Source organism: Panthera onca, chromosome A2 (assembly GCF_046562875.1).
Source record: "Panthera onca isolate mPanOnc1 chromosome A2, mPanOnc1 haplotype 2, whole genome shotgun sequence".
NCBI classification, from domain to species: domain Eukaryota; kingdom Metazoa; phylum Chordata; class Mammalia; order Carnivora; family Felidae; genus Panthera; species Panthera onca.
In genome coordinates this window covers 91234043-91260282 of record NC_138340.1, presented here as the reverse complement: position 1 = coordinate 91260282, position 26240 = coordinate 91234043, and the positions used below count along the sequence as shown (strand labels likewise).

Sequence of the window (26240 nt, the reverse complement as noted above, 5' to 3'; positions counted from 1 at the left end):
CCGCACACCTTTGCGTTGCTACATGGTTAAGAGGAAAAGGCATTTTGGAGACCCGTTACCTTACCTAACTGCACATACTGCCTAAGTGGTCTGGATAAACATTAGCTATTTGTTTTGTGCTGAATATTTCCATAAGATAAGAGAAGTTCTAGGCAGAATGGAGGAAGGCAGACATTGATTTGAGACTTAAACATGACAGTCAGGACTCTGTAATATCTCCCCTGTAATCCTTAAGATGTACAGTTATTTAAGCCCCTTACTTACCAGCTGTATGACCTTGTGCAAGTTACTTAACCTCTGTAATTCTTATTGTTCTCATCTTTGAAAGGTAATCATAAACTTACTGATAGAATTAAATGAGACCATTTATATAAAGCATCTGGAACATAGTAAATGATCAATAAATATTGGGGGAAAGTAGCTGTCAAAACTTGGAAATGAAACAACCACTCTAATATTCTGTTTCTTCATCCATAAAAAAGATTTTATGGGAGCTCTCTGAAAGGAATAGGCAACTTCAAGAATTCCCCGTTTCCTTGTTCTGGGAGGCATTCAGGCAGACCGGAGTGGGAGTTACCCATCTTCGTGCTGTAGAATCAAGTGGGGAGGGGCTCTTGGGTGGCTTAATTGGTTAAGTGTCCCACTTTGGCTCTGGTCATGATCTCGTGGATGGTGAGTTTAAGCCCTACATTGGTCTGTCTGCTGTCAGCACAGAGCCTGCTTCATATCCTCTGTCCCCCTCTCTCTCTGCACTTCCCTGTCAAAAATAATTTTGTTTTAAAAAGAATCAGGTGGGGCGGGGGGCGCCTGAGTGGCTCAGTTGGTTAAGGGTCTGACTTCGGCTTAGGTCATGGTCTCACGGTTGTGAGTTCAAGCCCTGTGTCGGGCTCTGTGCTGACAACTCAGAGCCTGGAGCCTGCTTCAGATTCTGTCTCTCCCTCTCTCTCTGTCCTTCTCCTGCTTGTGCTTTCTCTCTCTCTCTCTCTCAAAAATAAACATTTAAAAAAATATATCTTGAAAAGAATCAAGTGGGGGTACTTCTTAGAAATGTGATGCTCTAGACTCAACCAGAGGTTCTGATTTAACTATTCTTGCATGGAGCCTGGTCAACTCTATTTTTTTTAAGCTCCACATGTGAGTCTAACAGGCAGATGGCATTGAGAACCCCCAACAACAACTTGGAGATTATTTATGAGACTAGGGTAGAGTAGGTAACATCTGAGAAGACCAGACCTAGGCCCTTTCTAGATCTAGAATCCCATTAGATTTCCAGATCTAGAGTCCTATGACTTTTTGGGGAACACATCAGCACACATCTGCCTTACCTTAGTCCTTAGGCAGCGGAAACTCTCCTAGGAGCTCCTTGGGTTACTAACCCAGACCTAGGTTGCCATTCTCAGCTTCGACTCTGAGAACAGAGCATTTGAATGCCCATAGATTCTTATTTCCTAAGAGGGAGGATCGGTCTGAGTTATAATATCCTCACTGGGAGAATTTAAACATTTGAGGTAAACACTGGAGAAGAGTAAAATTCATTTAAATTTTACCTGATATCTTAAGTTCTGGGGGAGAAACTAGCCCTATACACATATATGTGGTATTTTCCCAAGGTTTGAACAATGATTTCCACCAATACCCAGCTTTAGGTAGCTTGTCTGCCTCTAATTCCAAATACAGTTCCAATTTGGCATCCCAACGCTGCCGTATTTAAGAACCCAGGGAGGAGGTGCCTGGGTGACTCAGTTGGTTAAGCGTCTGACTTTGGCTTAGGTCATGATGTCATGGTTTGTGGGTTTGAGCTCCATGTTGGACTCTCTGTTGACAGCTCGGAGCCTAGAACCTGCAATGGGCTCTGTGTCTCCCTCTCTCTGCCCCTCTCCAGCTCCTGCTCTGTGTGTGTGTCTCTCTCTCTGTCTCAAAAATAAACATTTTAAAAATTAAAAAAAAAAAAAAAGAAGAAGAACCCAGGGAGGAAATGAGCACACACAACTGAACTGATTAGAACAGAAGTAAAATAGGGTATGATTCCTTAAGGATCTGATAGCTTTAAAAAAGCAGATTAAAAAGCAGAAACACTTCCCTGTGAACATCAGAAGTTGCAATATTGAGGGAGAAATTATGCCACAGTCAGGCCCACGTGCCTGGTTATTGATCCTGACTGGTAATTGATTCTGACAGTAGTTTAAGTTTTAAATACATTTCAATCTTAGCCCTCTTTGGAAGAAGCTAAGGAAGATACACTGCATGCAGAAAACATGAATATTGGATTATTTCCATGTGTTAAAGGAACAAAGACTAGTTTCTCTCCTAGAGTCCTGGTAAATGGGAAATACCCTGATATATTTTGTCCACAACACCGTGGTGACATTTTGTCCTATTATTTTGTGAGTGCAGTGGACATGGGCTGTTTCCTTTTTATTTTTTCACTTAGTGGGTTTTTTTTAAATGTGTATTTGTTTTTGAGAAAGAGAGAGAGAGAGAGAGAGAGAGAGAGCAGGGGAGGGGCAGAGGGAGAAGGAGAGAGAGAAAATCCCAAGAAGGCTCTGCTTTGTCAGCACAGAGCCTGATGTGGGACTTGATCCCATGAACTGTGAGATCATGACCTGAGCCACAACCAAGAGTCAGGTGCTTAACCAGCTGAGCCACCCAGGTGCCCCTTCCACTTTGTGTTTTTTGAAAAGTGAAAATAAGTCCTTACCACATAAAACAATCAGTGTAGTATAAACTTAGGAACTATATGTATAGCACTAGGACTCTCAGCCTCCTTAGTGGCTGTGTGACTTTGGATAAGTGACTTTGTCTGTGTCTCAATTTCCTCATCTGTGAAAGGGGGATTCATAAAGTAGTCATACCTCATTGGATTGTGGTGAAAATTAAATGAATTAGTACATGTAAAGTGTTCAGAACAAAGCCTGGTATATAATAAATGTTCAGTAAGTGCTTGTTATTATTAAAACAGAAATGGCACATTGATAGTTTTATCAAATTAGTTCAAATTAATAGACAATATAATTTTCCCTCCTTTACAATGGATGTAACTCAGTCTTTCTGTTACTTACCACAAAAGGCAACATGTAAGGGAAAACACGCATATATTGAAATAAAATCAACAAAAACAATTATCTATAAAGTGCTTTTAGCCACTAAGAAAAAATGCCCCTTAAATCCTGTGTTTTCTATTGAGACCATTTATTTTTTCCTCCTCTGTCTTCTGTATCCGCTCCTCTCTGCTGCCTCAGAAAGCTGCTTTGCTAAAGGCCCAAGCTCTCCAGGACCGCGGCGAACCTGGAAGGGCCACCTTTCCCCATCTGGACCCTAGAGATGTCCTGCATCTAAACCCTTGGATTTTTTATTTGAGTAAAGTGAAAAGAATTTATTGAGGGTGAAAGGAAAAAAGATTTTTAAAACCTAGTAATGCCTGTTAATAGTTTAGCCTTTCAAAAATGTCTTATTTTGTTTTGTTTTTGTTTTTTGTTTTGTTTTTATTTAGTGAATTTTTCATTGTCAACGCTAAATCCAGGCAGAATTCTGGAAGAAGAAATGACTAGGTAATTGGCTGATATATATGTAGTTATGATATATAAATGTAGGTACTTATATATATATAAATATGATGTACTTTTTAAAAACATTTATTTAACTATTTTAAGAGAGAGAGAGTGGGAGTGGGGCAGAGAGAGGGGGAGAATGAGAATCCCAAGCAGGCTTCATGCTGTCAGTGCAGAGCCCAATTCAGGGCTCAAAATCACAAACTGAGATCATGACCTGAGTGGAAATTAAGAGTCGGATATTTAACTGACTAAGCCACCCAGGTGCCCCTATGATGTACTTTTAAAAATGTATTATTTGAGAATAATGGCAAACTTACAGAGAATTTTAAGAATATAAAAAAGTGTCTGTATGCTCTTTACCTTTTGTTATATTCTTTGACCTGTTGTTATCATTTATACCCACCCCCATCACATCCACTATTTGAAGTAACTTGCATACATCATCATGGCCCTTTATTCATAAAAACTTCAGTGTTGTTCCTAAGCACAGGATATTCTTTTCATAACCACAGCACAGTTATCAATGTCAGTAAATTTAATATCGATACAGTAGTTTGATCTAATAGAAATCTCAAGAGCCTGTAACATAATGTTTGTATGTTTACTTATCCATCAATGTTGCTGATTTAAATGAGCACATCTGTATACTATTATAGACCCAAAAGGCTTTTATCTGGAAATAGTTTGTAAAACTATATCAAAAATGTATTTGAAAATGTCAAAACTGAATTTGTTCTTTTAAAGATACTAACTTTCCTGTAATTTAGTTAAGACTTTACTCAAAATTAGTATGAATTTATGACATATTTAGCATACTCTTAAAAAAATATTTTTAAATTCTGCCAAATAGGAAGAGGTTATGGGGGGGGGGAGTTCTTTCTGTAAACAATATGAGAAAAGTTACACTAAGACCCACTTCACATGTTTGGTCTCTTTATTCCTGTAACTTGTAATTGGTGAATAGTAGTGAAGTTTTTCAATAGGATCAGATATACAAGTATAAAATCTAAATAATGAAACAAAAAACATACCATGTTTATAAATTGTCAGTATCAGTTTTAAAATCATTAATGTCATGATTTTTGTAGTTAAGAACAAAAAATTATGTTTTCTTTGATAGTTCAAGTGGATAGATTTGCCATCATCCTCTTAAAATTCAGGAAAAGAGGAAAGGCTAAAAAAATTTTTTTAATGCTTATTTATTTTTGAGAGAGAGAGAAAAGAGTGCAAGCTGGGGAGGGGCAGAGAGAGGGGGAGACACAGAATCCAAAACAGGCTCCAGGCTCTGAGCTGTAGCATAGAGCCCGACATGGGGCTCGAACTCATGCCATGAGATCATGACCTGAGCTGAAGTTGGACACTTAACTGACTTAGCCACCTAGGTGCCTCTGGAAAAGAGAAAAGATTTTAATGTGTATTTGTTATGATGTCCTACACAATCTTTGTGATTTCAGTAAACTTAATTGCCAATTCTGAAGATTTTTCCTGAAAGGGATGAAAAAAGGACAGTATTTAAAAGAAACTTTCTAATTATTTTCCAGATATGCGTATTATTACTCAGGATTAGGTGCTGGGGTTCTTGTTGCTGCTTATATACAGGTTTCATTTTGGACTCTGGCAGCCGGCCGGCAAGTCAGGAAAATTAGGCAGGAGTTTTTTCACGCTGTTCTACGACAAGAAATAAGCTGGTTTGATGTCAGCGACACTACTGAACTGAATACAAGGTTAACAGAGTAAGTGTATTGTTAATGTCAGACTTTCATAACGAAATTAACCACTAACTATGTGAACATTTGTCATGGTTAGATTTTAAATTTAAAACAATTACTAGATAAAGCGTTTAATACGTACTGGGACTAGATCATCTGATAGCCCTTTCTAGCATTTACAGCCTGTGCCACAATGCATTTTCCTTATGTTAGTTTGTTCTCCTCAGTGGTAGGTAGGCTAATGTGAAGATGTGCTCTCATCTTATATTATCTCTCAGTGGAGCTTACCACAGGGCCTGACAGATGTTATACATTCAATTTAGATGACTGAATGAAAAAGTAAATGCGTGAATGAAGTCACAGAGAGACTTTTCTTAGTTAATTGTTGGCTCTTCACTTATTCAACGAGTATTTGAGGGGCTACTTGTGCCAAGCACTATTCTAGATGTTTGTGATTATACCAGCGAACAAGACTAAGCTCACTGTCATCGTTGCTTACTTTCCCGCAGAGGGAGATAGATGGTAAACTTTTTCTTACTGGAGGCCCTGGCACAAGTGTAGTGAGCAAATGAAGTAAAAAAGGAGGGAAGGTCAAGACATTTAGGACCTGGTTCGACCTCACTAAGGCCTTGTGCTTTGACTCAGAGTGAAATGGGCAGCCATTGGGAGCTTTTGGTCTGAGGAGTAACACGTTCAGACTTGCGTTTTCAAAGGATCACACTGGCTGCTGAATGGAGAATAGAGTGGGTTCAGAAGCGGGCCCGGGGTAGAAGCCAGTGGCACTTTCCGATTACCGTTGAGATGCCCTTCCTAACTCCTGCTTTTAAACAAATTGACTCATATGTTCAAAATGCTAATCCTTCTCAGACAGGATTAACTCGTTCTGTAGTATCAACTTTAATGATACTAACTTCTTAGAGGCACGAACTGATCCTGAAACTCTTCCTTTGTGCAGTAATTAGGTGAGGAAAAATATCGTTCAAGAGGCTAAGACTGTGAAATCGGCTTGCTGTAGCGTGAACAAGTTTTACCTGTCTGTGTGTTTGTTAGATGTCTACTTCAGCTTTCCAGCCGAAGATCTCCTGCCTGTAACCACTTAGTGTGATCTTTTTTAGTGACATCTCCAAAATCAGTGAAGGAATTGGTGACAAGGTTGGAATGTTCTTTCAAGCAGTAGCCACGTTTTTTGCAGGATTCATAGTAGGGTTCATTAGAGGATGGAAGCTCACCCTCGTGATAATGGCCATCAGCCCTATCCTGGGACTCTCTGCAGCTGTCTGGGCAAAGGTGTGTGAAACCGGGGCGTTTTCACGTGTGTCAGGCCACACATACAAGAGCTATTTTTAATATGCAGGACTCTGGTTCTTGCAGTTGTGCAGATCTGTGTTCCATGTCGGTTGAAACCACAATAAGAAGCATGTTGTTAATGCTGTAATGAAGAAACTTATTTCTGATGTGATTTAAAATGTCAGTTATTACCTCACAGATTTTTCTCACTGCTCTTATTGCTTTGGGTAAATCATCAGGCATAGCAGTTTAAACTACTTACACAGTATGTCCTTATAAAGGAAACATAAGTTTAAACCATAACATTCTTCCAAACCATTGCATGAATATAAGAAAATTAAAGTTCGGGTTTATTTACTTTTAAGTGTTACCTGTGATGGTTAAGTGGCACCCTGCCAGTCTTGCCTTGCTATAAAATGTGTATAACCTGTTCTACTTCAGACAATACTGTAGAGTTGAGAAATTTTTCTGACAACTTTCTCTCTTTTGGAGGTTGATGATTTATCTAGTAACTTACTTGTATCCCTTTTATTTGGATTATTTCTTTACCTTTCTCCTGCAGCGTCTTGTTTAGACATCTTAGAATGCCCATGAGTAGATCTGGAAGTATTATGTTCATAGTACGGTAAAACCTTGGATTGTGAGTAACTTGTTCTGCGAGTGTTCCACAAGATGAGCAAACATTTCTAACAAATTTTAACTTGATAAATGAGTCATGTCTTGCACTATTAGTAGTCCGTGATGCCGAATGTCACATGGTCACAATTGAGCCAATGGTTCTTGAAATTCTTTGATATATGAGTGCTTTGGATTATAAGCATGTTTCCAGAACAAATTATGCTCACACATCAAGGTTTTACTGTAATTAGAAATCATGACACAATAAAGGAAAGAATAGTGATTTTCCAAAGCATTAAGATTTTAGTTTAGTTTATTTTGCAATTAGAAGAGAAAAAAAAAACATAGTAGATATGGAACATGACATTATTCCTCAAAATGTATTAGAGAATTATATGTGGATTTTCTGTTCCTGACTACTCTTGGGGAGCAGATCACCAGGGTGGGTCAGATCTAGCCTTTGTAGGGGGTGGAGAAGCCATTGGATCTGGTACACTGAATGTCGTTCACTTAGTGACTTCAGTTTTCAGGAAGGGATAGAGAGACTTTGGAAAGAAAAAGTAAAATGAAGAGTTGACAGTCTGCCTTTTAACTTTTCTCCCCATACAAAAGTCATGAATGTTTCTCTTCTGTCCAGATACTCTCCGCATTTAGTGACAAAGAACTGGCTGCATATGCGAAAGCAGGAGCTGTGGCAGAGGAGGCTCTGGGGGCCATCAGGACTGTGATAGCATTTGGGGGCCAGAACAAAGAGCTGGACAGGTCAGGAAGGTTCTCTGTCCGCTTTTATATTTTTTGTTGCTCATTCTTCTGTGGTATGTGTTTGCTGCTTTCCTTTTCTTAGTATTAATCCCTCCTCCACAAAATATACAGTTTAACGTCAGCCCCTAAAGCAGGGTTTTTACCCGTTTTATGTTCCGTGGACCCCTTTGGCAGTCTGATCAAGCCTATGGACTCCCTTCTTAGAGTAATGATTTTAAACTCCTAAGACAGAAATAGATAGGATTACCAAGGAAACCAATTATAATGAAGTATAGTTTTCAAAATATTTTTAAATTACGGTATAGTATATATGTGCTTTCATTGGTAACATATTAATAAGAGCGAACTATAGGTTCAATAACTACTGTAACTCTGAAGGAAAAATACAGGTAAAAGTTATTTCAAGATATTTGTATCACTTGTAACATGATATAAAACTGATCCAGGATTTCTACTGGCAACAAAGTCATAGTTACTGCTAATTCTACCAGGGTTTGTTGCCTGCATTGATAATCCAAGGAAATGCTAAATTTCAGGTATAGGTCAGTGAAAATAATTATATAATTTTTTCCACATTCGAATTCCTTGACCATGGATCCCAGGCCAAGAACCCTGCTCTAAAGGAACCTGACATACAAAAACCAAAATGCCAGATCAAGGCCCGCTGATAAAGGCTAGGCTGCCTTACTTTAATGTCCCCAACCAGTTTTCTTTAAATAACATTCCCTAATACAGTGAAAGTATGATTCTGTGTTTTTTGTTTGTTTGTTTTGTTTGTTTGTTTTTGCCATTCTGTGGGACTCCTGATACCTACAACTTTTTGAAAGAGAAATTCTCTGGAAATACTCCAGCATTGAAAGCAACAGTTCCCCTAATCCCCTCCATTTTCGTTTTCTATTTTTCTGTTCCTTAAGCCCTCTTCAAAACCGCGATGCTCCTTTCTCTAATCTCTTCCTTTTTCTCTCTTGCTGCTGCTTCCTGCACACATAGCCCACACAGAGCACACTAACCCTCCCTCGGACCTCAGGATGTGAGTGTAATCAGTACCGCTCCATTAGCCGCAGTAAGCAAGCCACCTAAGCAAAGGTAATTACAACACATCCACCACTGTCACCAGAGCCTGGGGGTCACACGGGGCTGGCCTGAATCTCCCTGGGTCCTGGGGCCCAGCCACACGAGACTCATCACAGTGCTGGACGCGGCATGCTGGCTGTCTCCCCAGGGACGCTGCTCTGCTAAATGAATGCAGTGCCCGGGACTGAGGAAAGCATGCTGGAAAGGGGGCTGCTTTAAGTAATTAAACAAAGAAACTTTTTGGTGGCAACTACATTTTTAAAAAAACTAATATATGCTCAATATCTCATTTGGTTAAACTAAAAAGAATGGTATTTGTTTTTTGTTAGAAACACACTATTTTTATATATTTTCTCTACAGTATCATTTTATATACATTGTGTTTTCCCCCCTAATTTTAGGAAGCCCAAATTAGATTTTACACACTTGCTGTTTCTAGCATGGAAAGGTAGATTTAATTTAAATTGATGTAAAAAAAATTATAATTTAACAGACCCATGGTAGACATTTGTACCTTTGTATGACATCCTAGAAGCCACTAATATGAATTTTACTTATTTATTGATGTTTATTTTGGGGGGGGGGGGCAGAGAGAGAGGGAGACACAGAATCCAAAGCAGGCTCCAGGCTCGGAGCTGTCAGCACAGAACCGACGCAGGGCTTGAACTCATGAACCGTGAGATCATGACCTGAGTGGAAGTCAGACGCTTAACTGACGGAGCCACGCAGGTACCCCAGTAATATGAATTTTAATTGCTACTCAAAAGTGTAATAGAATGAGCAATATTCAGGAGATTAAATTCTAAACAATAATAGTAATAATAACAGGAATAGGAATTACTAGGTTGTGCCAACTGTGTACCAGCACTGTGTTAACTACTTTCTAATGTTGTTCTTCAGTATCATAATTATCTTACAAGGTAGGCATTATTTACTCCATTTTACAGAAAGTATAATGAAAATCTAAAAAAATTCAGTAAGAACCCATATCCTATGAGTAGTGATCACTTCATAACCTTGTTCCCTGGCTTGACAGTTGAAGATCAGCATGACCAGAAAACAAACAAAACAAAACAAAACAAAACAAAACAAAACAGCAAAGGCCCAAGTTTAAGTACTTGTAGAGTGTAAAATACCTGTCCCTCATGCAATGGGGCAGTAGAGGGAGGTTTTTCTCTTGCCTAGAGAAGAGAAATTGAGTTGTGTAGAGTCTAACTATTTTCGGCATCCTGAAAGGTATTTACATTTTGATGCCATTCCTGTTTGGCTTGGTTTCTCTTCTTCCACCTTAACGTTGGCTTGTGATACTGGCCATGAAGGTGAAGGTGAAGCTCTACCATATCCCGGAGGGACATTCAATACTGGAACAGCTGCAGGAGACTGTAGGGACCAAGGGAGGTGAGTTACCACCAGTAAAGAGAAGGTTCAGATGGGTTCTAGTCCTGGCTGATCCTGAATTGGTTCACTTCCCAGGAAGCTGGGTCCCAGCAAGAGTTTCTTACTTTGATGGCTTTCTTCCTTAAACCTCCAACTGTATAGGAGGTGAATATGGCTCTGATTGTGGATTGTTTTCTTGTTACAACATTTGCCTCTCATTTTCTGGTAGGTATGAGAAACATCTACAAAATGCCAAAAAGATTGGAATTAAAAAGGCGATTTCAGCAAGCATTTCAATGGGCATTGCCTTCCTATTAATATATGCATCATATGCACTGGCCTTCTGGTATGGATCCACTCTAGTTATAGCAAAAGAATATACTATTGGAAATGCAATGACAGTAAGTAGTTTTCCTAATATTGATGAAGAAACCGAAAATATTGTTTATCCATCTACCTTTTGTTTCCTTTCATACTCCTCCTTTTCGAAGTATGAGCCATGATTACAGGCTTTTTTCTTTTGGTGAATCTTTGCTCTGTCCTTTGGGCAGAGCTGGCCTTCTAGGATACACAAGGCACAATTATGAGTTGGGGCCAAAAAAGTGGCATGTATTTAGACCAATTGAAAAGCTATATAACATATAAAAGGAAATAAAAATTGGATACATTTATGAATGAACAAATATGGATTGGAGGCATCCTCTGTGCCATTGAGTTTCATCATGTAAGAAAGTAAACAGAGGCGCCTGGGTGGCTCAGTCTGTTGAGCATCCGACTCTTGATTTTGGCTCAGGTCATGATCCTAGGATCGTGGGATTGAGCTTGGTGTCAGGGCTCTGGGCTGGCAGCGTGAGGCCTGCTTGGGATTCTCTCTTGCCCTCTCTCTCTGCCCCTCATGTTCTCTCTCTCCCTGTCTCTCAAAATAAATAAAAATAAACATTTTTTTAAAAAAGAAAGTAAATATTATTATAGATAGGTCATAGTATGAGATAATGCTAAATTTATAGAATATAAAACATCGGCTATACAAAATATAAGGTGGAAAGTCATTTTGTTTCTCAGAATGAACATAGCTTTCTTTTATGATTCTAAAAATAACATACATTAGTTATACAAAGGATTAGAAAACAGAGTTTTCAAAATTATGAACTACTTACAGTTGCTTATAATCTATTAATCCATATATACTTAATGATAACTTTTGGGGGGCACCTGGGTGGCTCATCAGTTAAGCGTCCAACTTTGGCTCAAGTCATGATCTCACAGTTTGTGAGTTTGAGCCCTGTGTCGGGCTCTGTGCTGACAGCTCAGAGCCTGGAGCCTGCTTCAGATTCTGTCTCCCTCTCTCTGCCCCCCCCCCCCCACTCATGCTCTGTCTCTCTCTCTCAAAAATAAATAAGCATTAAAAAATTTTTTTTAAATGATAACTTTTGGTATAGATTCTCCAGATCATTCTGTATGTATGTATTTTTCTTTCAAAACTGGGATTATGATGCATATCTTTCCATAACCTTTTTTATAACCAGCAGTATTTTTTATAAACCAACAATATTTTGTGACCATCTTTACATGTCATTGATGATCAAAACAACATGTAACCAGTCAAATAGCAACCTTTTAAAACCTACACTTCCCTGTGTTTCTAAACAGAGGATACTGAACACAGTTTGGCTCTTTGGTGAAAAATGAGGGCCGTTGTAAAAATTAATCATTTGAAAATGTTTTCTGGGGTGATATCTTCAGTTTCCAATGATATTGAGGGCTGTTTGCTCAATGAGCTTTCATAATTGAGGAGTCTATTCTTTCTCATTTTGGTCTCCTTTCTGGTGGTCAGCTCATAAGCTCTCCACCTTCTTCACTTCCTCATTTGCTAAATTTTGTGAAGGAGACAGAATCCTGACTCCTCTGTGACCTGGTTTCCTCATTTGTACTATGTGGATGGTGATATCTTCCCAGCAGGGCTGGAGAATGATAGTCATGATGTAGAGAACCCAGCAATACCCTCTTCGTAAAAGGCAGGAGCTCTGGTGCATGAGCTTTATAACATCTATTTTGGTAGAGACTTCTTTGCTTCCTTACTGGTGCTTACTCGTACTGCAGATAGTGGATAGATATTTGAATTCTGGGTATGTGAAGTGTTACTGTTACTGTCTTCAGAGAACAGTCAAGCTACGTGTAGATGTTTCATCATGACCAGAGAGAAAGGACTAATTTCTCTACATTTATGTTTTCCTAGTTATGTTAATTATATGGATTCCTGAAGCTATATTCCTGGTGCTTCTATATTAATTTAAAGGGAAATGTGTTAGAGTTTGTTTGCTATAGTATAGAATGATTGTGTAAAGGAATTAGTGCACACAGATGTGATTTAGTGGCTTATAATATGTGAACTGTTACTCTTTCATTAAAAATCTTATCAAAATACATATGGAAAATGCTATTTTAAAAATAGGAAATTCCATGGGACCAAAATCCTTCGTGTTTCATTTTGAACATTCTGTGTAATTTCATGTATAGGTGTAGGAAGTCACAAAGAACTGAATAACAATACTGATGGGAAATGTTTCCCTCTAGTGGCATTAGCTTCAGAGTCAAAGAAGTAGGTTTGAGAAATCTTTTTGACTCTGTGTAACTTCAGGAGAACAACAGATAGTTCAGCAAGCTAGACAAAAAAAATATTTTTGATGTTGAAGAAGCCCATTGAGCGACGGAATACTATATTAACCTTATAAATTTTGCCCTTTTGCTAAATAAAAAAACAAAATGTTAAAAGGATAAACTAAACTCAGTCCTTAGTGTAATATGTGTTTCAGTCATATCTGAGGTAACAATGGGCACCAGAATGGGGCTTGCTTCTAACTTTTCCTCATATTCTCCTGTTCAGGTCTTCTTTTCAATTCTGATTGGAGCTTTCAGTGTTGGACAGGCCGCTCCGTGTATTGATGCTTTTGCCAATGCAAGAGGGGCAGCCTATGCTATCTTCAATATTATAGATAATGTGAGTCACTTATTCATTCCATGTCAAAACATATTTTGAGGCTTGCATGCTTAAATTTGGCTTCGGGTTATAAATCCTGTGAACATTAATTATGTGAAAATAAGGAACCTTTTCTTAGTGAGAGAAACAAAGTACCTCTTATTAATAATATTTCTAAAAGTTTGTCTTAAAATAATAGAATAACACTGACCTCATTTGGGAAAAGTACATCTGCACGAATGTTTATTATTAGAGTTGAGAGTAAAGATGTTTGCTCTTCCACGGTTTTCTCTTTTTCTCTTCCAAGGTGTAGCTAGACCAAGAATACTATGATTTTCATATGCAGGAAGAATGGGTGGAGAAATTAGCCGTGTATTTTGCTGTGGGTTGCCCCCTTCAAAGAAAAAAATCACTGCATGATTCAAATGATTTTTAACCCACTATATTGAATGAGTTTTACCAGCTGCAGTGAAATAAAGAATACAATTTTCACATATTAAAACATGTTGCTGCATTTCTGCGGATAAAATGCAAAGTCGCTAATGAAATTTGGCCCTTTAATTCAAGCAGTTCCTTCTGTGTCATTGTCCTAAGTCATGAGAAAACTGCATGGCTTCTGAATATACTTGCAGTTTACAATGCTCCTAAATAACTTGGCCCCAACCAACTTTTCAGTCTTCACAACCCAAATCCATGGCATGTGTTGTTTAGGAATAAGCTCATTTTCAGAACAAGCTAAAATACCTGGCTCTATCAATTATAATATGTCTTGTTATCACAGGTGTATAAGCATGCATCTCTGACCATTTCAAAAATGTATGAATATATGCCAAAAGCTTAAAGCAAGATATTATAAGAAATCGAATTAATATGCCCCTCTGTACTTTTCAGAAAATGTCTATTTTCTGAGAAGGAATATTTCCTTCCACACACACACAACACACACACATGCACACACAAAATCTACAACTAGGGTTCTGTCTCATGTGAAGGAAACTGAGCCATTCCAGGTCCTGTTTTTGGAATTTGCTAAGCCATATTCCTTAAAAGTGCAATTGTTTGTCCTATGATGGAATAGTCATTGAATTTTGTTTTATTTAGAGTCCTAAAATTGACAGTTTTTCAGAGAGAGGACACAAACCAGACAGCGTCAAAGGGAATTTGGAGTTCAATGATGTTCATTTTTCTTATCCAGCTCGAGCTAATGTCAAGGTACTGTAAGCAATATTTACAAGAATTCCTAACTCAGATGGATTGTTTCATCATTATAAAGGACCTAAACTCCCTATTATTTTGATATTTATATCCTTTTTCCTTTGGGGTTTTATTCCCTTATTTGATACTTTTTTCAAATTTAAAACTGAATCAAATTAGTCCCCTTTCAGGATTTTGTTGTAAATGATTCTTCTTCTCTCTTTTCCCTCACAGATCTTGAAGGGCCTCAACCTGAAGGTTCAGAGTGGGCAGACGGTGGCCCTGGTTGGGAACAGCGGCTGTGGGAAAAGCACGACAGTGCAGCTGATACAGAGGCTCTATGACCCTGATGAGGGTACGGTAAGTGGGAAGAACCAAGTTCTCCAAAGTGAAAGCTGGGTACCAATTAGCCCTTCAAAAGTGTTTTGTTTTGTTTTGTTTTTAGCAACAGTTGGCATGTGAAGCAATTTTAGTAAAAAAGCTATAGACTTGCAATGCATCTAGACAATGCATTCAAACATTTGGACTGGTTTAACAAAAATATGCAAGATGATAAAAAGCCAAAGAAGCTAGATGACCCTCTCTTCTGTTCTCACTGAGCACTTCATAACCCACTAAGTCAACTGGAAAACAGTCATCCAGGCCACTGAGACTGTTGTTTTCAAAGAATTTTGGGGTTTGGTCAAAATATTTCATCCAGCATTTTTTGACAAGCTGATAATCAATGTCACAAGAAGTAATTAAATTAGGACAGTAATTAAATTCATCAAAGATAGTTGAGTTTTCTTAAATGTTGGAATATCTCCAGGGGAAAGTGGGATTGTCTCTTAAAAAATGTCTTCTGGGACATGGGGAACATTAATAACCTAGGGTACATTTTTTACCTGTTAAAAACTTTCTTATAATTGAAACTTCAGGGGCACCTGGGTGGCTCAGGCAGTTAAGTGTCCGACTCTTGATTTTGGCTCGGGTCATGATCTCGCGGTTTGTGAGTTCAGTTCCCACATTGGGCTCCCCGCTGACAGTGTGGAGCCTGCTTGGAATTCTCCCTCCCTCTCTCTCTGCCCCTACCCCCCTCATGCTCTCTCATTCTTTCTCTCTATCTCTCTTTCAAAATAAATAAATAAACTTAATAAATAAATAAATAAATAAATAAATATAATTGAAACTTTAACAAAAGGTGCAAGACATAGTCTTCACCCACATTTACTAATGATATTTTGACCCATTTACTTTATTGTCTTCTCTCTCTGTCCACACGTGCCTATGTATATATAACAAACATACATGCACATGCATGCCTGCACACACACATACACACACACACACACACACACACACACCCCACAGGCATATTTTTTTCTGAACTTTTGAGACTAAGTTAAGGACATCATGTCCCTTGCCCCTTAAATACTTCAGAACATATTTTCTAAGAAGAAGGACATTCTCTTACATAACCACAAAACAATTATCAAAATCAATAGATTTAATTTTAGTGCAGCACTAGCCCACAGTACATATTCAAATTTCCTCAATTGTACCACCCTGAGGACATTGAGTTTACCTGATACTGAAATATAATTCAACAATTACAAAAACAGAAGATTACAAGTTACAAAGAAAAACAAAAAACATTAAAAGGCGCTGAGATAGAATAGAGATGGCAGAAATGAGTACAGAGTTTTAGGGTTCATGAATTATTTATTTAATTAATTTAATAAAATACACATTTTGGAAAAATCTGATATTACTAAGGAGGAACATAATCCTTTCCTCATTTGCTAAAGCTAACTCTGAATTGGCTCAAGTGTAAATATTTTTCTTTATTTTTTAAAAACAACCTAGTAAATCATGATCTCGTGGTCTGTGAATTTGAGCCATGTGTCGGGCTCTGTGCTGACAGCTCAGAGCCTGGAGCCTGCTTTGGAATTTGTGTCTCCCTCTCTCTCTGCCCCTCCCCCGCTCATGCTCTGTCTCTCTCTCTCTCTGTCAAAAATAAAAACATTAAAAAAAATTTTAAAACAACCTAGTAAAATACTAACCATTAAAAATACACATTTGAAAATATCTTATCTTTGAAATTATTGTTGGAATAGGGGCATCTGGCTGGCTCAGCCTGAGGAGCATGAGACTTTTGATCTCGGTGTCATGAGTTCATGCCCCATGTTGGATGTAGACCCAAGTTAAAATTTTAAAAATTTTAAATAAAAAATAAAATAAAATAAAATAATTATTGGAGTAATATATAAACTTTAAATATACATGTCAACAGGAAAAAAACTTCAGAAATTTTATAACTCAGAGATATTCACTGTTTACATCATGATTTAACAATTTTCTTACTACTCAAATAATAAATGTCCAGTGGTATAGTTTTCATTTAATTTTTCCTTAAATTTCTCTTCAGTAAAAAAATCAGTAAAGCTTCAATAAAAGAAAGCAATACATAGAACTATGATTTATATATGGTAAAACTATTATATTTAATATTTGAGAAATTTGGATCTATGGTAGGATATGAACATGAAAATCTTTGAGAATAAATATAATTATGCATTTGTAAAAAGTTTCAAGATATGTTCATTTATAAATAAATATGAAACAAAGCAATTATAAGGTACCAGCTTGCACTTATTAATTCAAAAAAAAAGCAAAATGATAAAACTCAGAGGTAGTAAATTGTAAAAGAAAAAAAACAGATACAGTGCTGGCACTGTAAATTATTAAATTCTTTTTAGAGTGTTGCTTATGCAACCTTTACTCAGCAAATAATAAATACCCAACATATACCAGTCATTGCACAGGTAAGTAATTGTTATCAGAGAAAAAAAATAAATCATACTCTTTAGCCTGGTAACTCTCTACTTCTCCAGTGATTCTTCAGTGTTCCTTAAAAGAAGCCAAATGTCCAGCAGGTGGGAAATGCAGTAAATTATGGTATATTACATATTGTAAAAGATCATAATACCATGAAAATGATATGTACACTAAGTAAGTAAGTGGACATTTTAATCAAATTTAAATAGCGGTAAGCAAAAAATAATAGTATGCCAAAAATCTATAACCTATTATTGCTTATGGAGAATAATCCATCCGTGAAAAAACTGTATGTGTAAGATAACAAATATACTTTTTTAAATGTTTATTTGGTTTTGAGAGAGAGAGAGAGAGAGACAGAGAGAGCATGAGCAGGGGAGGGGCAGAGAAAGAGGGAGACAGAATCCAAAGCAGGCTCCAGGCTCTGAGCTGTCAGCACAAAGCCCGACACGAGGCTCGAATTCAGATCATGACCTGAGCCAAAATCAGACACTCAACCAACTGAGCTACCCAGGCACCCCAGTAAGTATACTTTTTATTTTTATTTTTGCACATTGCTGTTTATTTCTAATTCTCATTTATAACCATTTTTAACCACCACAATAAGGTAAATAAGTTAAATGTTAGCTAAGACTTTTTGTAACAAATTAAAGAGTCTTGATGCTTTGGATGTCAGATGGATTTAAAATATTTAATGGAAATATTTCTGTCTTTCAGATTAACATAGATGGGCAGGATATTAGGACCTTTAATGTAAGGTATCTCAGGGAAATAATTGGAGTGGTGAGTCAGGAGCCAGTGCTATTTTCTACCACAATTGCTGAAAATATTCGTTATGGCCGTGGAAATGTCACCATGGATGAGATAAAGAAAGCTGTTAAAGAAGCCAACGCTTATGAGTTTATCATGAAACTACCACAGGTAAAGACTTTGTTAATGCAGTTGCCCTTGAAATTAGAATTTGACTTCATGTGTCTGAGTTCTTTCTTCAAAGTTTAAGCTAATAATGTTTGAGATGCAAGGTTGTCCAACTTTGTTTAGGAAAATCCCTTAAATTATTCACTTGGGAGTATATGGACAGTCTGGTACATAAATCCTGTAAAATTTTATACAGAGTATATGTAAGTAGTTTTTTAGAATTCAGTATTCATTGATTTTATTGTAATTTAGGACTCATTACAATAGTCGAAATGAAGCTCCGTGTTGCCTTGATGAATTTTAGACTCCATAGCTTTTTCTATTTAAAATACATCAGGAACTCCTCCATGTTTTCTGTTGTAGAAATTTGAAACCCTGGTTGGAGAGAGGGGGGCCCAACTGAGCGGTGGACAGAAACAGAGAATCGCCATCGCTCGGGCCCTGGTTCGCAACCCCAAGATCCTCCTGCTGGACGAGGCCACATCAGCCTTGGACACCGAAAGTGAAGCAGAGGTTCAGACGGCCCTGGATAAGGTCAGTCAACCCTGAACACCTGAAGGACCGGCAAACTGAAGCTTTATTGGAAATTCTTGCCAGTGCTTTGTGAGTCTAGATTGAAAAACATAAACATAAAAGCAAGTGAAGCTCTCTCCTGGGGCTTTATTGATTTCCCTTTTCTGTCAAGTCACATTGCAGAGGGAGTAGATGGCCCATTAACTGGTGTGCTTTGACTGAAGTGCACAGAGCCCAAATCCAGGTCTATGCAGCGAGCCACGTAGCTTCATTTACTTCCTGCACATAGGCTGTTGCTTTGATCAGAAAGTAGTTGTGTTAAAATGTGCAGAGAAAAATCTTGTTATCTAGATGCTGGTCCAGCTGAAAAACAGCTCAAAATACTTGCCTTGTTTTGTAGGCAGTAACATTATCTTTATTCAGGAAGGCAAAAGGAAGGCAAAAGGAAATAAAGTTCAATTTGTGTGTTTGTCTAAGCATATAAAGAAGCAATGCATTTTAAGGATGCTGAGCTCATGTGCCCAGCTCAGGTATTTCTAAATCTCTCACTACCGTTTTTAAAAGCGGAAGCTTCACAGGAAGAACCTTATGTTGGGACACTCCTGTGATCAATGCTGATATCATCTGTACTAACAACACAGTATAATAACCAGAGTCAGATGACACCTTATAAATGGGTTTCAAAAACATAAACATCACAAATATATTTGGCTTGAGAAAGTTTAATAATCAAATGTGCAAGTTACTGAACAGCTACTATCCAAACTACCTCTTGCAACTTTAGAGACAAGCTGTATGTATCTTATTTTCTCAGGAAAATTTCTACCTGAATCCTAAGTAAACACTGTGTGTGCTATAAACCGTGTTAATCAATGCTTCCCAGTTTATCAGATTAATCTTTTGGCTTATCTCATATAACTTAATCTAATGATGATTAATGAGATTATAATTGTTCCTCACAAATTCTTACACTGAATTATATTGCTTTCATGTATGTTAAGTCTCAATATTGAGGAATCGAAATGTATACATAGGAAACTAGTATTTGGTTGGTTAATCAGGCATGACTTAAAGCAGGAAATTATTTTTTTAATGCATATATTAAAACAAAAATTAACTTAAAATGGCATTTATCTGTTGACATGGACTTTTTCAGGAGAAGTCAGGTAGGATAAGAAAGGTATTTATGGGGCAAAAAGTCCCATTCAGCCCGAGAGCCCAGGTCCCAATACTTTCTAGGGTATAAGCATTCAATATATTAGCACTTTCTGTGCTAAAAGAACACAATTATTGGACATGTTATTTTTTTGTGATATGGATAATTTCAGAAAAATTGTAGTCTTGCAGGTTTTAATTCATAGTTGGACAAGTTACTTCATCAATTTTAGCAGTTTGTATTCTCTAGGATTATGACCCACACTCCCCAGTTGATAAACTTTTCGGTTTTAAAAATAGCTGATAAATCACTCATAATTTTTTTAAATCCTCAAGAAAAGCCATTAGCAACTTTGGGTGGGGGAGCTGTTAAGAGCACAGGCTTTGGTGCTAGACAGGCTGAGGGTGGAGTCCTGGCTCTGTTCCTTTTCTAGCTGCATGACCTTGGGCAAATTAACTAACATCTCTAAGCCTGATCTACTGCAGACTTAATTAGGGAGGGGGGGGGAGAAATAATGTCATAGGATGATTGAAAAGATTAAATGAGTACTACATGTAAAGCTATTAGCACATGTCTTGCACATGGGAAACACTTGGTTATGTTAGCTGATGCTATTATTACGGTGACTACCATTACCATGATTATTATTAACTTAGGTAACTGCTGAATTGGTGCCCTATTGCTGCATAACAAACCATCCCAAATTCATACCTAAAACAGTAGTTGTGTGGATTGGCTGGCTAGACCTGCTGTTTTCACCTGAGCATATGATTGCATTTACCTGAAAGGTTGACTTAGCTAAAACAGTCCAAGACGGTCTTACTCACATGGTGGCTGTCGGCTGGGCATCTCCTCTGACTTCTCATACTCATACTAATACCCACGCAGTAGGCTAGCCTGACTACCTTACATGGCGTTTTCAGGACACTGTACCCAGAGGCAGAAACCAGAAGACATCTAGAGGCTTAGCCTCCTGGACTTACACAGTGTCATTGGCATCATATTCTGTTGGTCACAGCAATGCACAAGGCAGCCCCAGACTGAAGGAGGAAATAGATTCCACTTCTTAATGGGTGAGCTGTAAAGAAAATTTGACTATATTAAATCTTCCACAGCACACCCTCTCTCACAATTATTTATATTTCTCCCGTGTGCAAAATAAATTCACCTCTTCCCAATACCCTCAAAATTTTCATGCAGATATGAGCTCAGGTTCAAAGTCTAGTATCTGAAGACCTGTATGTGGTCCAGATATGGATGAGTTCTTCACGTAAACCTCATCTTGATCCAGAGATCTGGGACTGAAAGAGACAAGTTTCTTCCACAGATACACCCAACATGTACTGTTGATTCAGGGATAGGATAATGGTAATCACTCTTGTTCAAAAATTAGAACAGGAAGCACATAGCAGTTACTGGTCCATACAATTCTGAATGCAGTCAGGTGCATGTAGCCAAATACCCCGCTGCTCCAGGGAAAAGGAGCGGTCCTTGATTAAGGCCCAGTTCTATCCCCAGTAGTGGAACATTCTGAGCTCTTAGATCCTCCCTCTGAGAAGTCTTTCCTTTTCAGTAAGAAATGGCCTGTGTCTGCCTCTGATTAGCTTTCTCAGTATGCTTTCTGCATATAGAAATTTGGGACCTACAGGCCTCTTCATATTTTGAATTTTCTCAGTCTCTTTCAGTCCAAGCTGATGAATTCTCTTAAAACCTTAGTTTACTTGGAATCTGGCTATGGTTCACTCAAGCCTCCAAAGCCACATCTATAATTTTTTTTTTCAAAAATAAACTTCCCTCTACTTTGGGCTGTGTGTGAAGCTGCCATGAGAAAACCCTTACTTAAGAGTCTTAGAAACCCTTTTATGTAGATGCAGGTGTGTACTAGACTGTACCTTAAATCTTTCAGAGATTTTAACAAAAAATCTTACACACTGATTTGATCTTTGGCTTCATTTCCCTAGATGGTTAACGATACACTTTCCAACCAAGCAGGTACTGGGTCTTCTATGTTTCCTCTAAATTCACCTTGCAAACCAAATAGCTCTTTCTTTAGCTCACCTTTCTCTTTCCATACCTTATAAAATACAGCTATTGGAATCCAGTTGGCACTTTCAACATTCTATTTAGAGATCTCTGGAAACTAGATGTACAAGTTCAGTAGATGAAATAACTTTCTTCCAAGTGACTGCAGGAAACATTCTTAAGCAATTATTGCAACGTTGCATAATGCAGGTAACCCTCTTTCCAGGCTCCAATACCAATTCCCTTACTTTTTTCCTAGTCTTTACTAATAGTATTTCTTTTTTTTTTTTTTAATGTTTTTTTTTAAATTTATTTTTGAGAGAGAGAGAAAGAGAGAGCATGCATGCACACACGCATGAGTGGGGGAGGAACAGAGAGAAAGGGAGACACAGAATCTGAAGCAGACTCCAGGCTCTGAGTGGTCAGCACAGAGCCTGATGCGGGGCTCGAACCAAGCTGCAAGATCATGACCTGAGCCAAAGCGGACATTTAATCAACTGAGCCACCCAGGCGCCCTGTTACTAACAGTATTTCTGCATCAGTTGTTTTAAGCCAAAACTTAGTGAGGTGGCTGGTGTGGTTCCTCTTTTGGTTTGCTTAGTCTCCCTCAGGCAGCTACTTCCAACTCAGAGTCAGCTGGACTGGAACATTCAAGATAGCCTCACCCTTGTGCCTGGCAGTTAGTTGGTGATGGCTGTTGGCTGAGGCAGTTCAGTTCTTCCCATGAGGCTTCTTATCTTCCAGTAGATTAGACAGATTTCCTTTTATTATATTTTCAAGGTAGCAAACACACAACTGTAAAGCCTTTTGAAGTCCAGATTCTGGAAATTGCACAAGTATCAATTCCTTCATATTCATTTGGTCAAAACAAGTCACAAGACCTGCCTGGAGTTGAGGAGATGGAGAAACAGACTTCCCCTCTGGATGGGAATGCCTGCAAAGTGTTTGTGGCCATGTTTAATGTACCATAGTTGCCATGAATAGTTTATAATCTATGTAATCGACTCCATATTTTGCAAAATTACTAAGCTAATATATTTTGCAGACAATAAATTGTATCTTTAAAAGGGAAATCTTTTATCACTGCACTCCCGTCAATGTTACAAGTCAGTCATTGGGCCAGTCATTCTAAGGTATAAACTACATTTTAACAATGAAAAATTGAATTTTGCAGTTCATTATCTTTCCTCTGAGGAGCGTAAGGATATAGCACTATTTCATCTATTGTTATTCTTTCCTGATTACCTATCCTGTAAGAATATTTTCCTCTTGTGGATCATTTCTACATTTATCAGTACCTCATGTGTGGCACCACCTGACTGTAGTTATTTATTTAGTTATTTATTTATATGCCTTCTCTTTCCTGGAAAGAATAAATTCTCTAAGAAGCAGAATTACTGAATGGTTCATGTTTATATCTTTTTTTTAAAGTACACTCTATCCCAGGCTTGAACTCAGGACCCTTAGATCAAGAATCACATGCTCTACCAACTGAGCCAGCCGGGCACGCCTATGTTTATATCTTTTTAACAATTGCTGCCTTGCACATAGTAGACCCTAAATAAATATTTACTGAATTGATTACTGTGATCCAGCTCATTGAAATCATACATGACTACGTAAAAAGAATTTAATGACCACATCAGCTTTTGACTCAATAGATAATGACTCTTTATCAAAACATACAACAGGTTCTTCAATATAAGATCTTAAAGAATACAAATGTAGATTTATTATTTTGATTTTTTAAAGAAAGTCAATAACCACAAGATTTTATACCTACATGACTCTCCTACTCACAGTGTTACCATACTGGAGGGGCAAGAGAAAAATAAAAAATAGCTTTCATGTGATTTTTATCAAATGACTCCAAAGGTTTCATTTTATATACCTCCCCCACCTCTTTTTTTTCCTCAGAAGTTCCAGAAAGGTTAATGGGTCAGTACTCCCTTTGTTTGGGCCTGCCTTTCATCCCTGCACATCCAAAATTAGCAGAAGGTCCAAATTTCTTAATAGTTGGTGTCCTTGAATCTTGGATATTTATTTGCCAGTGTTTTTTCATCATTGGAACATCTGATAACTCTGAAAAGAAATCTCTTTATGTCAAATCTCTATTCTGGCCAAGATTTTTTGGTCAAGGGTGACAGTTACTAACTTTTAAATTCACCAACATATCCTTGGTTTCTCTTGCACACCAATCATTTACTCACAAGTCTGTTTGTAACTCCTCTGGGTTTTTTGTTGTTTTTTTTTTTTAGTGTTGACATAGTATCAACCTATTATTATCATAATGTTAACATAATCACTGTTAGCAATTTACACATCACTATTTTTAGTATCATGAATATGATTAGACTGATCAAGTTATTTCCTATGCGCTTTGTCACACATGGACTGAGCCATGCAACTTCCACATCAGTAAGTATTTTTGAATGCCTCTTTGGGGCCTATGTACTAAAAATCAGACAGTCTTAAATGTCCAGTAGAGCAATGCTCTAGTCTCTGTCTTTTCCTATGGTTTAACTCTTTTATACTTATTTAAACACAGTTGAAGGTGGTTATTTTAGTGTAAAGACGGAAGGAGAAAGACCCCCCTTTTTTTTTTCCAGGAGCCTACACATATGGCTCAATACCATTTTTTTTGTATATTCCACCTTTCCCCTTCTGATAGACAATGCCATATTTATCAGACATTAATTCTTAAATGTTTTATGTCTATTTCTGGACCCTCTATTTTGTTTTATTGATCAAGTTGCCTATTCATGTGATACTGTCCCCTGGATTTTACTAATTTAATTGCTATAGCTTTTAATGGTGTAATATTTGGTGGAGGTATTTCCCTCTCACTAACTTCTCTTCCAGAATTTTCATGGCTGCTCTTTTTTTAAATTGAGATATAATTCATATACGATGAGGTTCTCCCTTTTGAAATGTACAACTCAGTGGTTTTTAACATATTCACTACATTTTGCAACCATCACCATTATCTAATTGCTGAAGATTTTCATCATCCCCATAGGAAACCTTGTACCCATTAGCAGTCACTCTCCACTCCATACTCACCCCAGCCCTTGGCAACCACTAATCTACTTTCTGTCTCTATGGGTTTGCCTAAGTTTGATTTTTCATATAAATGGAATCATACAATGCCTAGTCTTTTCTGACTGGTTTCATTCATTTAGCGTAATGTTTTCTTTCTTTTCCCTAATTTTTATTTAAATTCTAGTTAGTTAACATGTAGTGTAATATTGGCTTCAGTAGTAGAATTTAGTGATTCCTCACTTACATACAATACCCAGTGCTCGTCACAACAAGTGCCCTCCTTAATACCTATCACCCATTTGTCCCATTCCCTACCCACCTCCCTTCATTAACCTCAGTTTGTTCTGAATCATTAAAAGCCTCTTATGACTTGCTTCCCTCTCTTTTTTCTTTTTTTCTCTTCCCATATGTTCATCTGTTTTGTTTCCTAAATTCCACATATTAGTAAAATCAAATGGTATTTTTCTTTTTCTGATTGACTTACTTCACTTAGCATAATGCACTTAGCTCTATGCATGTCATTGCAAATGGCAAGATTTTATTCTTTTTGATGGTTGAGTAATATTCCATTATATGTATTCACCACATCTTCTTTATCCATTCATCAGTCAATGGAGACTTGGGCTCTCTCCATAGTTTGGCTATAATTGATATTAGCATAATGTTTTCAAAGTGCATCCATACTCAAACATGCATCAGAATATCTTTCCTTTTTATGGCCCAATAATATTCCATTGTATGAATGTACTTCATTGTGTTTATCCTTCGATCAACTGATGAACACATGGATTACTCCCACTTTTTGATTATTATGAATCTAGGCTGTCGTTTTAATTTGTATTTTTAACTACTTAGGTGAATTAAGCTGGACTCCAATAACCATCCTAATGATGTGGTTTTATTGCCTCAGAATAGAAATGGTCGTAAGAAGCTGTTATCTTAATAGAATTAAAGAGAATCAAAAATAATAACCTTTATTAATGACATAACATGAATAATTTGATGAGCATTTTCCAGGATTTAAATGCCCACTGATAAACCCACCAAGCCAATATGTGAGTTCACTGAACTACCTACTGGGGTGATTTGTAGATTTTAGCTTGGGGCTAGATGGGGGCACTTGTTAAAAAGCAGTTATGGGCCCCACTCTGGAGATAGTGATGCAGATGGTCTTTGAACTATAATTTAAACTGTCCTCATCTCGAACTACATTTTCACCTAAA

The 26240-nt window shown here is 37.5% G+C and overlaps 1 protein-coding gene across 9 annotated transcripts in view; it reads left to right on the top strand.

Moving 5' to 3' along the window:
- ABCB4 (ATP binding cassette subfamily B member 4) overlaps positions 1-26240 on the top strand; it is a 75155-nt gene that overhangs the window by 10322 nt on the left and 38593 nt on the right. For 4 of the 9 annotated variants that reach the window (XM_078442499.2, XM_078442500.2, XM_078442502.2 and 1 more), the window contains 10 exons: positions 3491-3548; positions 5093-5284; positions 6376-6547; positions 7803-7927; positions 10608-10779; positions 13263-13376; positions 14457-14567; positions 14784-14909; positions 18084-18287; positions 18648-18818. In XM_078442499.2, coding sequence (XP_078298625.1) covers positions 3491-3548; positions 5093-5284; positions 6376-6547; positions 7803-7927; positions 10608-10779; positions 13263-13376; positions 14457-14567; positions 14784-14909; positions 18084-18287; positions 18648-18818 — 1445 coding nt within the window. Of the gene's footprint in view, positions 1-3490; positions 3549-5092; positions 5285-6375; positions 6548-7802; positions 7928-10607; positions 10780-13262; positions 13377-14456; positions 14568-14783; positions 14910-18083; positions 18288-18647; positions 18819-26240 lie in introns of those variants that run through there. The other 5 variants (XM_078442504.2, XM_078442505.2, XM_078442503.2 and 2 more) reach the window with 5 other exon arrangements.